The 17,947-nt window shown below is 38.5% G+C and overlaps 1 protein-coding gene across 15 annotated transcripts in view; it reads left to right on the top strand.

The window, feature by feature from the left end:
- L3MBTL4 (L3MBTL histone methyl-lysine binding protein 4) overlaps positions 1-17,947 on the top strand; it is a 555,652-nt gene that overhangs the window by 430,366 nt on the left and 107,339 nt on the right. For 13 of the 15 annotated variants that reach the window (XM_051851406.2, XM_051851422.2, XM_051851418.2 and 10 more), the window contains 2 exons: positions 5,639-5,709; positions 7,948-7,989. The exons of 1 other annotated variant lie outside the window; for it this stretch is intronic. In XM_051851406.2, the coding sequence (XP_051707366.2) occupies positions 5,639-5,709; positions 7,948-7,989 (113 nt within the window). The remainder of the gene's footprint in view (positions 1-5,638; positions 5,710-7,947; positions 7,990-17,947) is intronic. One more of the 15 variants, XM_051851407.2, reaches the window with a different exon arrangement.

The following is a 17,947-nucleotide window of genomic DNA, read 5'->3' as shown; positions in this document are numbered from 1 at the left end:
TCTTTTATTTCCCAAACACACTTAGGCTTTTGCTGAAAAGTTGTGAAATAACCAATGTATGCCTGCGTGGGGTCATAAAAATATTTTTATGAGCTGATTCTCATGAGGCATTTTATAATTTATTGTGCATCTCTGGGTTTCTGGATTCTTGCCTTGCATGGGCCTTTAGTAATGAAATCCAGAGGAACAGTGTGTCCTACAGTCTCCATGGTTCCTTGCAGAGAGGAAGTGTGAGTGTTCCTGTACCCAGGAAAATAAACCTCTGCTGCACGAGCACCAGCAGGCGCTGTTTTTTCGTCTACATTCCTAACTTGGCTCTAAGATAATTACTTCCCGCTCATTGTAAGTAGTAAAGTTGAGACACTTATCATGATTTTTATTTCTCATTACTAAAGGCATACTTATTTGTTATAAGAAAATTAGAAAATATAGATGAGTATAAAGGAAAGTTGAAAGACTTTAATAATATCTACCTTTTATGAAACAGCATAACCTGTGTGCATGTAAAAATGTGAGTAAGTGCCCACCTTCATCATTCAAGTGATGTGGAGCTTTTTAAATGAATGGTTTCCCTTTCCCTACTCCTCAGCATCGATGCTGTATTCTGAGGTTCCTGGTGCTCACAGATTGTCATGTGCTGTCCACTCTTTGTATGTCCATGTCTATACAGGCCTGTGCACAGGCACATACATCTCTAGCTTGTGTTCATTTGCAGTGTGTTATCTTGGATATAGCAGTATGCCATTGATAAATGGCTACATCAACACAAATGGATCTGTGCATTATTTTGGACAAAAGGGTCCTATTCCATAGTGTAGACACATTTGAACTCATTCAGCCTGCTCCCTCATTGATAGGCAGTTTCCTTTACCATCCCTCTTATATTGACAAAACAAACTAGTTCATATGCACAAGAGTATTTCCAAAAGTCCACAGAAAATGGAATTTAAAACATTTATTTCATAGCCATTTGGGGAGTGAACCGGTGGATAGAAGATCTGTCTTTCCCCCCCATCTCTGTCACTCTGCCTTTCAAATAAATAAATAAATCTTTAAAAAATTTTTCCAAATGCCATGCTTAGCTTTTCCTTAATGTTAATTTTCCATGAACTTTTAGAAAACTACTTTCCTGCACGTATATACTTTAAAAAAAAAAAACTGTACCCAAATCAACTTTTCTTTCTTTCTTTCTTTTTTTTTTTTTTTCCATTATTTGGCTACGGCTGGCACTACGCTGATCCGAAGCCAGGAGCCAGGTGCTTCCTCCTAGTCTCCCATCATTTTCCATTAACTTTTTGAAGTCCACATGTTTATCATACTAATGCTTTATACTACCACTTTAAAAAGGTTTATTTATTTATTTGAAAGTTAAAGTAACAGGGGCCAGCACCGTGGCTCACTTGGTTAATCCTCCTCCTCTGGCGCCAGCATCCCATATGGGTGCCGGGTTCCAGTCCCAGTTGCTCCTCTTCCAGTCCAGCTCTATGCTGTGGCCCAGGAAGGCAGTGGAGGATGGCCCAAGTGCTTGGGTGCCTGTACCCGCGTGGGAGACCAGGAAGAAGCACCCTGGCTCCTGGCTTCGGATCCGCGTAGCTCTGTCCGTAGCGGCCATTTGGGGGGTGAACCAATGAAAGTAAGACCTTTCTCTCTCTCTCTCTGTCTCTCACTATCTAACTCTATCTGTCAAATAAATTTTAAAAATAAAAAAAAAAAGAAAGTTAAAGTGACAGAGAGAGACAGAGTGATCTTCTGCCTGCTGGGTCACTCCCAAATGGCCACACGGGCCAGGTTGGGGCAAGGCCAAAGCAGGGAGCCAGGAACTCCATCAAGGTCTCCCATGTGGATAGCAGGAGCCCAAATACTTGGGCCATCATTTTCTACCCTCTGAAATTTATTAGCAGGGAGCTGAATTGGAAGTAGAGCATCTGGGACTCCAACCAGCATTCTGATATGAGATGCCAGTGTTACAACCAGTAGCTTAAGCCTCTGTCCCACACCACCAGCCCCTATAGTGCTGTATTTTAAAATGTTTATTTGTTATTTACAAACTGAACATACTGTATGATTCCTTTGAGTTGACAGAATCTCACAGTTATTGAAGTAGTTTCATGAATCCAAACATACATACACATCGGGAAACAAAGCTTTTGTAGGCCTCACCAGTTTTCTCCAGGTCCACTTTTCATCCCACACCACATCCTGTGGCTAATTCTCCCCAACCCCTGCCTTTTCGAGGACCATATCCTTCACCTTTAGGGCTCTCTGCCCTTCCCATAGGAAAGTTTGTTATTGGCCTAGACCAAACCCCTAATGTGCCCAGTGCATTTTGACTATAGGGAACTTTCTAGAACAGGGGTCAGCAAACCTTTCCTGTGAAGAGCCAGGTTAAATAGCTTGGGTTTGGGTGGCCATCAGTATCTGCTAACAGTTTCTCACCTCAGGCTAGTAGTGATCACAGACAAGGATGCTACAGAAAACAGTGCTAGTAGCTATACATGAAACGCCATTTAAGAGTGGGTGATAGGCAAGATGTAACTCATGGGCTAGAGTTCACCAACTTCTGTTGCAGCAGCTAGATGAACTTGAGTCAAATACAAATTCTGGTTCTTCTACTTTGAACAAACTCATTGACTTCTCTGTCTTTTATTAATATGAATTCCTTAATGTTAGGCATGAAGTTCAGGGCCCTGCACTTAATGAGCACGACATGGTAGCCATTGATACTGCCCTGTTATCAAGGAGAAACCTAGGAGGAAGTTCAGAGAACACGCAACCCTTCTTCCAACTTAGAGTTGCAAAATAGTAAGCAAGTAGAAAAACAGCAGAGAGCAGAGACTATCAGTTATGAGTGGCAAGTTTCACCTCTGGATCATGTATGTTCCTTAATGGAATGAATCTGGTAGAGCTAGACAGACAGATAGCTTGACACTTGCTGTTGTAGCAGCAGTACCATTAACAAAGGACTTTGAATGTTGGTTAGGGTGCCTGGAACTATGGCTATATGAAGGGTGTGGACCAGGCTTCAGGAAGAATTACTGGTGAAGTAGAAACCTCTGGAGACTTAGACCTTTTTAGCTAAATTAGAAACAAAATGTGCTTCTTTGGCACCTTACTGGCCTAGTGATCTCCAGACATTTATTGGCTGTGAGAAAATACTTTCAAGATTCAGACACTCCAGTGGCTTTCTCTGCTGTCCACGATTTGTAGTCCAAACACCTGGGAACAGCATGAAAGGCCCTCTGCAGCTCGGCTCCAACTTACTTGGTTAAGGTCACCTTTACTTTCGTAGTGCAGATGCTTCAGTCAAATCCATTGATTTGCTTATTCAGATCCCCCAAACACTTCTCCCCTCTCATGTTTCTCATGCTCATTCTATTCCAGTTCCTTCTTTTCACCCTCCTGAATTCTCTAGGCCTTTAGAAACCTATCAGTCACTCCTCCCCCAATCCTCTGCAGATCACCCCAGCTTGGAGCCTACACCAAGCCATGTCCTCCCTTCAGCCCTTGGGAGCATTACTGACCGACTGTCCCTTTCTGTTCTTTCTGTGACTTCTCCTTATCAATGTCCCTGTAAATAATGGGTGAGCCCTACCTTACTGGAAGATGATGAGTGTGGCAGAGGCATCCTGAATTTGGAATGCGAAGGCTTGAATTGGTATCCTGGCTCTAGCTCTGAGTCACTATGTGACCAACTTGGGCAAAGCCAGCTCTTTGTGAAGTGAGAGCACTATTCCTGCCTACCAGAGCTTTTGAGAGTGAAATGAGGCTAAGCCAAGGGAAGTGGCTGGGAGTCCTTGGGAGGTGCCTACCTCATGGAGCATTCAAGACTCAGCTGCTCAGGGGTAAAACAGCACCATCACACACCCAGGATTAATTACAGCACCTGGCATTAAAAATAAAAGCACCACTCAATAAATTTATTCAATTTATTTAGAAATTTTTAAAATCCTCTTCAAAGTTACATAACACAGGCTAGCTTTTATATTTTAATTTTGTAAAGTAAAATTGAGATCTTCAATGGTATGTGTTACTGAGGGATGCTTTAGGATGGTTTGAAAGTCAACTCAAAGTTTCATAAAATTTGTAAAATTGAGTGAAAAGTTCCCAAGGATTTGCCAAAAATTTGTAAGCAGAGTTGAACTTGTTCTTCCTTTTCTCCATCTTATTCTTTGCAAAATGGCTATCCTGCTGTTCCATGCATGTGGTGGTACCTCCCAGCATCCTGTACTGACCAGCTCCATCCCACCGGGTGCTCCCTGCCTAACTTTGAGTCCTCTTTCTGTAGATACAGTCTTTCCCAACAGAATGTTAACAGATCCTGATTAGATCCCTATATGTATGTAGACATAGATATAATGAAAAATATAATAAAATTATACATATTAAATTATAAAAAATAGTCCACACATTTTTATATATGCCCATGATAAGTCATTTTAAGTTGTTTACATATATATGTGTATATGTGTGTGTGTGTGTGTGTGTGTATCTGATTACTCAAAACAACCCAGTGAGGCAAGTGCTTTCCATTTTCTGGATTGGAAGAGTAAGAGCATTTCATCGCCCACCTAGGGTCACACACCTGTGGCCTGGGGCCTGGGTGGGACTCCAGTTTTCCCACGCTAGGTGCACTGTTTCTCCATTGCACCAGAGAGGATTCGCGACCTACTGTGAGTTCTAGAGACAGAATTTCAACCAGAACGCTTCCTCACTTTCTTGCCTTTCAAATAAAATGTCTTAATGATGAAGAAGTGGATAGAATGTACTTTGACTATGACATACACACTTACATAACACGTCCATAAAATTACCACAATTCATGCCCAAGTCATGTAGGTTTCTAGGTAGGGGTTTGGTCACTGAATCCACTTCCTCACCTGCAACAAAAACTGTCCTTACTTTTTCAACTCTGGGACTTGTCAGTGAACATAAAATGAGAGTTGCTTTTCAGTTGGAAATGAGAACATGTGCAAAGCAAGGTATTAGAATCTCATTAAAATCAAAATATATACAGATAACTTAATTATCTCAGGTTTGTCTACCTAAAATTAATTACCAGGTAATTAGCTCTCCTAGAAAAGTTTCATTTTAGAAAGTTCCCTATTCATTATAAAATATGAACCTCAAGTTTTAATAAGGTTCCATGATGAAAGTTACAAAATTAGGCCTTACTGAATACTGCAACATTTTAAAAGTTAATTAATTCTCTGACATTCAGCAATGTAACTAAATTACTTCATAGAGTTGTTTGAGTACAATGTCTATAATCTTCTGATTAAAATAATAAGCATTAAAATCAGTAGCAATTATTATTTACCCATCTACCACAGCATCACCCCATCCCCGATAGTCTCAGGATCTGAAGAGGTGATCGCCAGAGGATTCTATCAAGGTTTTGCTGCAATGAATGAGGAAAAACACTCAAGTTTCAGTTGTAAAAGTCAGAGTTTCTGTGCAAAAGTGTATTTTTTAAAGTCTTAAACTAAAGAAAAATTCTACCAAGGCTGTGTGCAGCAGAGTAGCTAGCTGCTAATCCATTGTTTACCCTGTGGTTTCTATTTAAATTTGTACTGCTATCATGATTTATTTCTACTTCACATGATAATGAATCTAGATTTTATTTCTGTTCTTTGCCCAGACTTGTACAGCAGGCAAAGAGTTTGAAAATCAAAGGAAAAGAAGATATTGACTTGGATAATCTCTTCAGAGGTAAAAACACAAACATTAGCAAAACTGCAGATTATACTTTTTGTTGTTCAGAATGTCTTCTCTGTTTGTTCAGTTTTATCTTTCCAGTAGAGAATGGTGGAAAGAAACTGATTAGAAGTCAAGACACTGCCCTGCTTCCAACCCTGTGAATCATTCATTCTGTCACTTCAGTCCTCTAAACGATAATTTTCTAATTTTTAAAGTGAAAGGACTAGACTCTGTGGTGTCTGGCCTCCTCTCATGACAGGACTCAGCCAAGCCTGCTGAAGTCATAGTCAAATTGGTTGACTCTGTTGCTCTGCCATCTGCAGAGGCCATGAAGGGAAACCATGACTATTGGGAAAGTAGAAAATGCATCTCATTAGGGACAGGGATATTGGGGGAAATGTTTAACCATCAGAGCTGATGGATTTGTTGGACTGTAGGAAAAAGAACTGTATATTTTCCTTGAGTTAGTTTGTCTCCTCTGAAGGCTCAATATGGAAAGAATGTTGGGGTCAGGTTGCATTGTAGTGGGTGTAGTGGGTATTTGCTTGGCTGTGTTATAGTGCAGAGTGTTTGATTTGGTCAGGTGAAAATAGTGGTAATTTGTGATGTATATCCTGTGTCTTCTGCCTATTAGTTCTATGGTATCTTTCAGAACATGGTAGATCTGTTCACCTTCTTGAGAAAAGGAAAACTCATGAGTTTGCGGCAAACTTGGGCAGAAGAGCAGCACATTCGTACAATTTGGTGATACTTCACTTCCTATCCAATTTCAGTGATCTGCTTGAGTTTAACAGCAAACCAGAATCAGAAGAAAAGGGCTATGCGGCCTTTGGCCAATGCTGGACAGCTTATTCCAGTGGGTGGAGCTCTTGCTTCCATCTCAGCCACACCAGCTGAGGGCCTTTTCCTCAAAACACGGAGGGCAGTCCAGTGGCTTGGAACTCTTCACACGCTTGCATGTTTCTCCCTCACCAGAAGAACTTCCCTTTAACATCACCAGAGCTGACGCTTGCTTTCAATACGATAAATAGCTGATATTTTAGTAACTGCTGCATACGAATGTTCTCATCCACTGCACTAAGCCCAAATTCTGTAAACAACATGTTTTGGAACCATATAAGAAACCTTAAAAAAAGTGTCAGTGTTTTAATTCATATTTTGACACTTTTGAAAATATCTTCACAGAGTAATTATGTATATGTTCCTGTTAAAACAGATACACAGTTTTGCCATTCTCATAGTAAGAGTAGTAATGAGGCGCATCCTGACAGAAATAGAAAATACCAGTAGCAAAATGCATTGGCAGGGTGTGAACGATGGAATCTCTCCCAGCTTGCTCAGTGTGCACTGGCTCTTCCCTGCATCTCTTAGAAAGGTTTCTGCCCATATGCTTGCGCGTACTGCTGCCTGCACTGCGCTCGTTAATTTAGACATTGCGATTTCCAGGTCTGTGGCAGCAGAGATGGCAGTAATGTCAAAAAGCAAGGACTGGGGCAGCTGTCTCGTGCAGAGCACAGTTGCCAGGGCCTTTAGAATGGCACGAGGGGGCCACAGAAATTCCCAGGTGCTGCATTCAGCACTTATTTCCTAGACTAGCCTTTTGTCACCCAAAGTCATTCTTCCTCATATTGGTCTAATCCCCATTACTATCATTAAGCTCGTTTGCTCTGGTTCTAGCCTGGATGAGACAAAATAATGAGAATAAATATGTTACCACAGTGACATTTTATGGTAACGAAATTTCCTTTATTTTTCTTAGGCATGTAAACCTCAACATAATTTCCAAGTCCTTATCTTTCTTCTTTTTTGGTCTGGGCATAGATTTAAATGAATAATGCCTGCATTCATTAGGAGTCTTTCTCTTTTCTTTTTTTAAAAGAAGAATGGGCCAAAATGTGTTTTCCATGAGGGGAAACTCTGCACTTTTGGAGGTGGTGCTCACAGATGTCCCCATGCACAGGTAGTTTCTGTTTTTAAGACCTTGGGCATGTTTGTAGTTTTTACTTGTAATCAACTTTGTTTTAAAAAGCACTTTACTCACAATATATATGCTAGCATTTATAGTACGAAGTTTTTTTAAAGCTACTCATTTTCTAGTATAATTCTTAGGGATTCAACTCTCTTTCCTATTCTATAGAACGTATAAAAATAAGACTGAATGACAGAAAGTTTAAATTGCTTCATAGTTAAGTAAATCTGTGAAACAAAGCATGGTTATATTAAAACTATGTTTGGTATTGCAATTGACAGGAGTACAGTTGGAATTTGTCTTACTAATCTCGAGGTTTACAGGTAAGCTCGTTGAGTGCTATAAGGAAAACATGACCAGTGGTAATTGTCCTTTGTGCCTTCTGTTAAGTCACATAGCTCAAGAATGCAGACATGTGACAATACATGTCCTTCTCTGGCATGAAACTGGGTATCTTTGCAGTAGCAAAGGGTTTTTACCTTTACTCAGTAAATGTTCCTCAGAGAACAAAACAGAATCTGCTTCTTGAACACAAGTTGAAAAAGGCTAATTAAAGTGAATTTGCATTAATGATGAAAGATCAGCTCATGTAAGTGAAGAGAGCCTGGAAACAGAGCAGCTACAGCTAAGCTCCTTGGTGCATCAAACAGCTATCATTGTTGGACCAGTGCATTGCCCCACACCAGGGGATGTCTTTGGGATTGTGGGATGGCCTGCTGGAACATTGATTTTTTTTAAAAGTATTTATTATTTTGGGTTTCAAACATATGTCTATATTCATTTTTCAAAAATCCCAAAATTTCATGAGGTAAAAACTTAAAATTAATAAACATTGTTAATACATCCTTCATAGATTTATTTTGAATATAATTTACATTTTATTATCTTATCCAATATAAAATCATATATTATTTGGTGATTTAATTGATATATGATGTTTATCTTTTTTAAAGATTTGTTTATTTATTTGAAGGGCAGAGTTAAAGGGAGAGAGAGAGAGAGAAAGAAAGAGAGTTCTTCCATCCACTGGTCACTCCTCACATGGCTGTGACGGCCAGAGCTGAGCCAATCTGAAGCCAGGAGCCAGGAGCTTTCTCTGTGTCTCCCACATGGGTGCAGAGGCCCCAGTATTTGGGCTATCCTCTGCTGCTTCCCCAGGCCATTACCAGGCAGATGGATGGGTAGTGGGGTAGGCAGAATATGAACAGGCATCTGTATGTGATGCAGGAGCCTTAGATGGCAGTTTTACCTGCTATGCCATGGCACTGGTCCCCTCATTATTATCTTTCTAAATCAGTGTACATACACCTGCCAGGTTCACATTAATTAATTAATTAATTTATTTATTTGAAAGGTGGAGAGACAAGGAGAGATCTCTTTATCTATTCATTCACTCCCCAAATGCTTGCAACATCCAGGTCTGGGCCAGGCTGAATCAAGGAGCTTGGTACTTAATCAAGGCTCCATGTGGGTGGAAGGAACCCAGATACTTGAGCTATTACCAGCTGTGTACCAGGGTGCACATGAGCAGGAAGCTGGAATTGGGAGTAGAACCAAGACGCCAACGCAGGTACTGTGGTGTGAGAAGCAGCTATCCTGAGCAGAGTCTTAACTGCTCCATAAAACATCCATCCCTCTTTCTTTTCTAAGTAAACATACTCTCACTTAATCACCACCTGGCCAACAAACAGACCTTGACCAGAAGCCTGCCTTCTACTGGCCCATTGCCTCTTGCCATGGTAGAGCCTGCTTTGACCTCTCCTGCTGTTAGTTACTTTTTTGTGTTTTGGATGTTTCATAAATGGAATCACATGCTAAGCGCTTTTTGATGTTTGACTTGTTCTGCTAATAGCATGCTTGTGAGATATATCCAAATAATGGCTTACTCATTCTCATTGCTGTTTATTACTCAAGTTTGTGAAGATACCCCAATTTATTTAGCCACTTTAATGTTGATTGTTTTCAATTTTACACTCTTAACAGTAGTGCCACCAGGGATATTGTAGTATGTGATTTGATAGATATGTCTTTGCATTTCTGTAAAGGAACATCTATGAGTGGAATTTCTGGATAATTGGATTTATGTGAGTTCAACTTCATTGGCTAGTGTCATGTCATTACAAAGCAGTTTACCCAGTGCATGCCTGCCAGCACTGTATGAAAACTGCAGGTTCTGCACATCCTTTCAGTAGTTGTTATTTGTCAGTCTCCTTAATGGTATCCATTCTTTTGGGATTACAGTGATATTTAATTATGCTTTTACTTTTGTGTTTCCCTGAGACCTAATGAACTTGAATACAATTTCATTTTGGTAGCTATTTGAGTGTCCTCCTTTGTGAAGTATCTTTCCTGTTTGACTTTGCAGCTGTCTTTTTTGTTTGTTCTCAGTTGTCTTTTTCTTACTTGGGAAGAAATCCTTCATACTGCGTATGAGCACATTGTTGGAGAGATGCATTTTTCATGTCTTCTCCATTCTGTGATTTGCTTTTTTACTCTATTGAGGGTGCCTTGTGATGAATACAGATTCCAAATTTTAATGTAGTCTATCGATTCTTTCTGCATGGTTGGTGCTTTTAGTTTTATTTTTTAATAAAAATTTAATTTTTAGTTTAATTTTAGTTTAATTTTTTTAATGTTAGAATTATTGCCTATTTCATCTTCATAAAGATATTATTCTATTTTTATTCTAGAATTTTTTAAATCTTTCTCATCTAGATCCATAATTCACATAGAATTGATTTTATACAAATAACTATATAAATATGTGTGTGTTTGTGTGTGTTTGTTTCTGGACTCCATTCCATTCCATTGGTTTATTTTTCTGTTCTTGTATCAATACCATATTGTCTTAGTTATCATGATTTTATATAATACATGTTGCTAGCTAAGAATGTCACTCCTTCAGTTTTGTTCTTCTTTGGCATTGCCTTGATTATTCTCTTCCCTTTACATTTCTGATAGGCTTCTACATTTACACACACACACACACATATACGTACACACAGCCCATAACATCTGCTCTGGTTTTGATTAGAATATCAGTGAATCTGTAGAACAATTTGAGTTTAATTGGCGTGTTCTAATTCATGGACATGGTATATCTTCAATTCAGTTAAATATTCTTTAGTAATTTTCAGTAGTATGAGGTTGTTTCCCTGAACTAATACCTCCAGTGTAAAGTTGAATAGATGCAACAGCAGCAAAGCATCTGTGTTTTATTCTCATGATACTTCACATAGTTTTCTATGGTAGATGGGGTAAATTTGCCTCCATTTCTAGTTCATTCTTTTTTTAATCAATGGCAGTGAATTTTGTCGGATGCTTTTTCTGCTCTTATTGATATGATTATATGATTTTTCTCCCTTCTTATGTGAATAAGTGAATTAAAATGATTCTTAATGAAAATTTTAGTGATATTTGCCATAAACATGGGAAATTGTGCAAATTATCCTTGTGTTATTCAATAAATTTCATAAAATGAACATTCTTGAACACCCAGTTCAAGAACAGAATCAATGTTTCATTACAAACACAGGTAAACCTCATTTGCATACTTCTGATCTACATGCATATCCATTGATATGATTTAGTTAAATAACAGCAAAACAGTTCAGATTTCAGTGACCATAATATGTTAAATGAGCTTGCAAAAAGTACTAGCTCTTTAGTACTACCTGTTTGCTAGTAATAGTGTCTCATCATGTTCAGTAGCCAATGATTTATGTCTATCAAAGTCTGTCAGTGATTGGTCATAGCACATCTGTTATTCAGTTCACATGCTGACAAAAGGGCATTTGTTCAGTTGCCTGCTTGCCACCAAGTGATAAACTCACATGGTATTTTACAAAACTGGATATTATGAAAAGGAAATTGGCCAACAAACGTGTTAGTACAACAAAGAAAGGAAATGATGAATGCTGAAAATTAACAAATGTAATCACATGTAAAGACATTTATTAAAAATAGTTGGCCATAGGAAAGCAGCAGAAGATGGCCCAAGTCCTTGGGCCCCTGCACCTGAGTGGGAGACCCAAAAGAAGCTCCTGGCTCCTAGCTTCAGATCAGTCCACCTCCAGCCATTATGACCATTTGGGGAATGAACCTTTGGATGGAAGATCTCTCTCTGTTTGTGGCTCTGCCTTTCAGTTAAATAGATGGGACTTTGGGAAAAAAAGTTAAACATGAAATAGCAATAAACCAGTCATTCCAATTCTGTGCATTTAGCCTAAAGAAATTAAAGGATGCCTACCCACAAAAAAAAAATTAAAAGCAAGCATTAGGAGAAATAGAGGTGTATTTCAAAATTATAAAGAAGTCAGATAATTAGAATGTAGGAGTATGATGATTCAAAATTTATATGGGTCTAGTGATATAGTCTAAAATAAAAAGGAGTAAGAGATAATGCCACAATCATAGTGGAGGATTTTAACACATTTATCTCAGGTACCAAAAGAATAATCAGATAAAAAGATAAATATCAGTAAGGATTAAAAAAGATCTAACAACACTATTAACAAACACTGCTCAAAATATGTCCTCTGATCTCAGTGGAATACAGCTAGAAATCATTAACAAAAGATAATGAAATCTCCAGCTCTTGGAAGTGAGGCAAATACTTCTACCCAGAGATAAAAGAACTCACCATGTAAATGAAAAAATATTTTGAATTAAAGATTATGAAATTTGACAAATCAAGACCTATAGGATATAGGTAAAGCTATGCTTTTAGATTAATACCAATAGCTTTAAGTCCATATATTGAAATACATTTAAAATGTAAATGATCTAAGTAATCATTTAATGAAGTCAGAAAAACATTATCAAAGTAGACCCTAAGAGTGTGGAAAGTAGCAGTAATAACGATAACAATAATAGCAGAAATTAATAATAGAAAAAAACACAAACATACAGTGGGGAAAATCAACAAACAAAAGTTGGCCCATTGAAAAGACAGATAAACCTCCAGCAAGATTTATCAAGAGAAAGAGACACAGAGAGATGGAGGGAAACAGTGGGAGAGACAACTGCACAAAGGATTCCATTTGAGAAATCAGGAAGGACATACCATGGTCTCTATAGATACTGAACAACTCATCAGAGACGTTGTAGACAGCTTTGTAGCAACAAACTTGACAATTCAAATGAAAAAGACAAATTCTTATAAAAACTGATACAAGAAATATTAATTCTGAAGACTTTAATCACTAGATCAATTGAACCTGCAATAACACTCTTCTCATTAATTGTGGTGTTAATAATAAAAACTCTCTAGGTTTAAATAGCTTTTCTCATGTTTCTTTTTACCTTATTGAATAACTGTGATATGGAGTGAGCATCTCTTCTATGTCTTAGTAAACAATCATCCTCCTATCCAAGTTTGGATCCACTTCCAGTGTTTCATCATTCGCACTTGCAATGTTGTATAAAATGTCTGACAGTCCCTTTACTGTGCAGGGCTTTTGTTTGTTTTGCCAGCATCACATCTTGTTGCGGCATCTTCAACTTGTGTGTCACAACCACTTTTCTTATTGTGCTAATGAACTTGTCATCACTCAGATCTCTGGATGCATATCTAGAGTCTTGAATAGTGACAAGGTAGGCATTTCTATGGTAGGCTATTTTTTTTTTATTTTTACCTAGAAACCATTTACTTAAGGTCTATAAACTGCATGTATTTCATACATACAAATTTAGGAATATAGTGATTTTTTCCATCCTACAATCCCTCCTACCCTTCTTCCTCCTCCCTCTCCTATTTCCATTTTAATTTTTACTAAGATCTATTTTCAATTAACTTTTTACACATAAGATTTGCTTTGTACTAAGTAAAGAGTTAAACAAATAGTAAGAAAAAAACAAACAAAAAAAAACCTGTTCCTCAACAGCCAAGATAAGGGCTGCTCAAAATCATTGCATTTCAAAGTGTCAATTTCACTTCTATAGATTACCTTTAGATACTGTATTAGTTACCACAAATCAGGGAGAAAATATGGTATTTGTCTTTTGGGGACTAACTTATTTCACTAAGTATAATGTTTCCAGTTGCATCCATTTTGTTTTTTTGTTTTTTTGACAGGCAGAGTGGACAGTGAGAGAGAGAGACAGAGAGAAAGGTCTTCCTTTTGCCATTGGTTCACCCTCCAATGGCCGCCGCGGCCAGCGCGCTGCGGCCGGCGCACCGCGCTGATCTGATGGCAGGAGCCAGGTACTTATCCTGGTCTCCCATTTGGGTGCAGGGCCCAAGTACTTGGGCCATCCTTCACTGCACTCCCGGGCCACAGCAGAGAGCTGGCCTGGAAGAGGGGCAACCGGGACAGAATCCGGTGCCCTGACCGGGACTAGAACCCGGTGTGCCGGTGCCACAAGGTGGAGGATTAGCCTAGTGAGCCGCGGCGCCGGCTCCATTTGGTTTTAAGTGACAGGATTTCATTTTTTTAATTGCTATGAAGTATCCCATGATGTGCATACATACACCATAATTTTTTTATCCAGTTTTAAGTTAACAACATCTGGGGTGATTCCACATCTTAGCTATTGTGAATTGTGCTGCAGTAATCATGGGGTACAGATAACTCTTTCATATGCTGATATCATTTCCATTGGGTTAAATCCCAGGAGTGGGATGGCTGGGTCTTTTGGTAGGTCTGAATTCAGATTTCTGAGGTTATCTCCATACTTTCTTCCACAGAGGCTATACCAGTTTACATTCCCACCAAGAGTGGGTTAGGGCACCTTTTTCCTCATATCCTCACCAGCATTTGTAGTTTGTTGATTTCATATGAAAGTCATTCTAACTGGAGTTAGTTGAAATCTCATTGTGGTTTTGATTTGCATGTCCCTGATAGCTAGTGACCCTGTGCATTTTTATATATCTGTTGACCATTTGGATTTCCTCTTTTGAAAAATGTCTGTTCAAGTCCATTGCCCATTTCATAACTGTGTTGTTTCTTTTTCTGTTGTTGAGTTTTTTGAGCTCTCTGTATATTCTGGATATTAATCCTTTATCAGTTGCATAGTTTGCAAATATTTTCTCCCATCCTGTTGGTTGCCTCTTCACTTTCCTGAGTGTTTCTTTTAAAGTGCAGAAGTGTCTCAATCTGATGTAATCCCATTTGTCAATGTTAGCTTTGATTGCCTGTACTTCTGGGGTCTTTTCCAAGAAGCATTTCTCTCTTTTTTTAAGATTTGTTTATTTATTTGAAAGATTTACAGAGAGAGAGGAGAGAGGTCTTCCATCCAATGGTTCACTCCCCAGTTGGCTGCAACGGCTGGAGCTGCGCCAATCCGAAGCCAGGAGCCAGGAGCCTCTTCCGGGTCTCCCATTTGGGTGCAGGGGCCCAAGGACTTGGGCCATCTTCTGCTGCTTTCCCAGGCCATAGCAGAGAGCTGTATCGGAAGTGGAGCAGCTGGGTCTCGAACCAGCACCCATATGAGATGCCGGTGCTTCAGGCAGTTGATTTTAGCTTCCATCAAAGATAAGTTCATGTAGATGCATGAATTGATTCCTGGAGTTTCTATTCTGTTCCATTGGTATTCCTATCTGTTTTTGTGCCAGGATCAGGCTGTTGTGATTATAACTGCCTTGTAGTGTGTCTTGGAATCTGGTATTGTGATTCCTCCAGCTTTATTTTTTGTTGTATAAGATTGCTTAGTTATTCGGAGTCTCCTGTGTTCCATATGAATTTCAGCATCCTTTTTTCTAGATCTGAGAAGGATGTCCTTGGTATTTGGACTGGTATCACATTCAATCTGTAAATTTCTTTTGGAAGTATGGACATTTTGATGATACTGATTCTTCCAATCCATGAACGTGGAAAATTTTTCCATTTTTTTGTGTTATATTTTTTATTTAATGTTTTGTGATTTTCATCATAAAGATCTTTGATGTTCTTGGTTAAATTTACTCTAAGGTATTTAATTTTTTGTAGTTTTTGTGAATGGATTGATCTAGAAGTTCTTTCTCAGCTATGGCATTGTCTGTGTATACAGGGCCATTGATTTTTGTGTGTTAATTTTATATTCTGCTACTTTATCAAACTCTTATGAGTTCCAGTAGTCTACTAGTGAAGTCTTTTGGATCTCCTTTGTGTATAATCTTGTCATCTGAAAATAGGGATAGTTTGACTTTCTCCTTCCCCATTTGTATCCTTTTGATTTAATTTTCTTTCCCAGTGGCTCTAGCTAAAACTTCCAGGACTATATTAAATAGTAATAGGGAGAGTGGGCATGCTAGTCTGGTTCTGGGTCTTAGTGGGAATGCTTTCCACTTTTCCCCATTCAAGAAGATGCTGGGCATAGGTTTGTCATAAATTGCCTTGAGTGTGTTGTGCAATGTTCCTCCTATGCCAAATTTTCTTAAAGTTTTCTTCATGAAAGGATGTTGTATTTTATCAAATGCTTTCTCTGCATCTATTAAGATAATCATATGGTTTTTGTTCTTCAGTTTGTTAATGTGATGTATCACTTTTACTGATTTGTGAATGTCAAACCATGCCTGCATACCAGGGATAAAACTCACTTGGTCTGGAATAATCTTTCTAATGTGTTCTTAGAGTTGATTGGCCAGTATTTTGTTGCAGATTTTTGGGTCTATGTTCATCAAGGAAATTGGTCTGTAGTTCTCTTTCTCTGTTTTATTTTTTTCAGGTTTGGGAATTAAGGTGTTGCTGACTTCATAAAAAGAGTTTGGAGGATTTTTTTTTTCCTTTCAGCTGTTTTGAATAGTTTGAGAAGAATCAGAGTTAGTTCTTTTTTAAATTTGGTAGAATTCAGCAGTGAAGCCATCTGGTTCTGGACTTTTCTTTGTTGGGAAGATCTTTATGACCGATTCCATCTCTGTCTTGATAATGGGTCTGTTTAGGTTTTCAAAGTCTTCATGGCTGAATTTTGGTAGGTTTTATGTGTCTAGGAATTTATTCATTTTTTCCGGGTTTCCCAGTTTGTTGGAATACAACTCTTTGAAGTAATTCTTGGTGATTCTCTATATATTTCTGTGGTATCTTTTATTACATTTCCTTTTTCATCTCTGATTTTATTGATTTGGATGTTCTCCCCTTTTTTGGTTAGTTGTGCCAATGGTGTGTCAATTTTGTTCGGGTTTTTTTTTTTTTAATCTTCATTTCATTGATAATTTGTATTTTTTGGTTTCAATTTTGTTAATTTGTTATCTGATTTTAATTGTTTCTTTTCTCCTGCTAATTGGGGTTTTGTTTTATTTTTTTAGGTCCTTGAGATGTACTGATAGTTCATTTACTTGATGCCTCCCAAATTTCTTGATATAGGCACTACATGCTATAAACCTCCCTCTTAATATCACTTTTACTATATTGCATAACTTTTGATATGTTGTATTGTCATTTTCATTTATTTCCAGAATTTTTTTTATTTCTCTTTAGATTTTATCTATGACCTGCTGTTCATTAAGGGGCATGTTGTTCAGTCTCCATGTGTTTGCATATGTTGTAGAGATTCATGGGTTGTTGATTTCCAGCTTCATTCCATTGTGCTCAGAGAAGATGCATGGTATGATTTCGATTTTTTATGGATTTGCTGAGAATTGTTTTATGGCCCAGCATGTGGTCAATCAAGTTACATGCACTGGTGAGAAGAATGTGTATTCTGCAACCATAGGATGAAAAGTTCTGTTGAGATCCATTAGGTCCATTTGGCCCATATTTTCTATTTTTTAAAAAAAATGATTTATTTATTTATTTGAAAGTCAGAGCTACACAGAGAGAGGAGAGGCAGAGAGGGAGAGAGAGGTCTTCCATCTGATGGTTCACTCTCCAATTGGCTGCAACAGCCAGAGCTGTGCCAATCCAAAGCCAGGAGCTAGGAGTTTCTTCTGGGTCTCCCATATGGGTGCAGGGGCCCAAGGACTTGGGCCATCTTCTACTGCTTTCTCAGGCCATAGCAGAGAGCTGGATGGGAAGTGGAGCAGACAGGTCTTGAACCAGTGCCCATATGGGATGCCAGCACTTCAGGCTAGGGCGTTAACCTGCTGCACCACAGTGCTGGCTCCTGGCCTATAGTTTCAATTAATGCTGTTGTTTCCTTGTTGATATTCTATCTGGTTGACCAGTCCATTGCTGAATTTGGCATACTGAAGTCCCCCAGTTTGTATTGGAGTCTATATCTCCCTTTAGGTCCATTAACATTTCTTTTAAATAGTCAATGCCCTATAATTTGATGCTTATATGTTTATACAGTCATATCTTCCTCTTGAATGGATCCCTTAATCATTGCATAGCGTCCTCATTTTTTTCTTTTAACAGTTTTTGT

This window comes from Oryctolagus cuniculus, chromosome 10 (genome assembly GCF_964237555.1).
Source record: "Oryctolagus cuniculus chromosome 10, mOryCun1.1, whole genome shotgun sequence".
Classification (NCBI taxonomy): domain Eukaryota; kingdom Metazoa; phylum Chordata; class Mammalia; order Lagomorpha; family Leporidae; genus Oryctolagus; species Oryctolagus cuniculus.
Note: the sequence above shows the minus strand (reverse complement) of the source record. Positions and strands in the feature narration are given on the sequence as shown.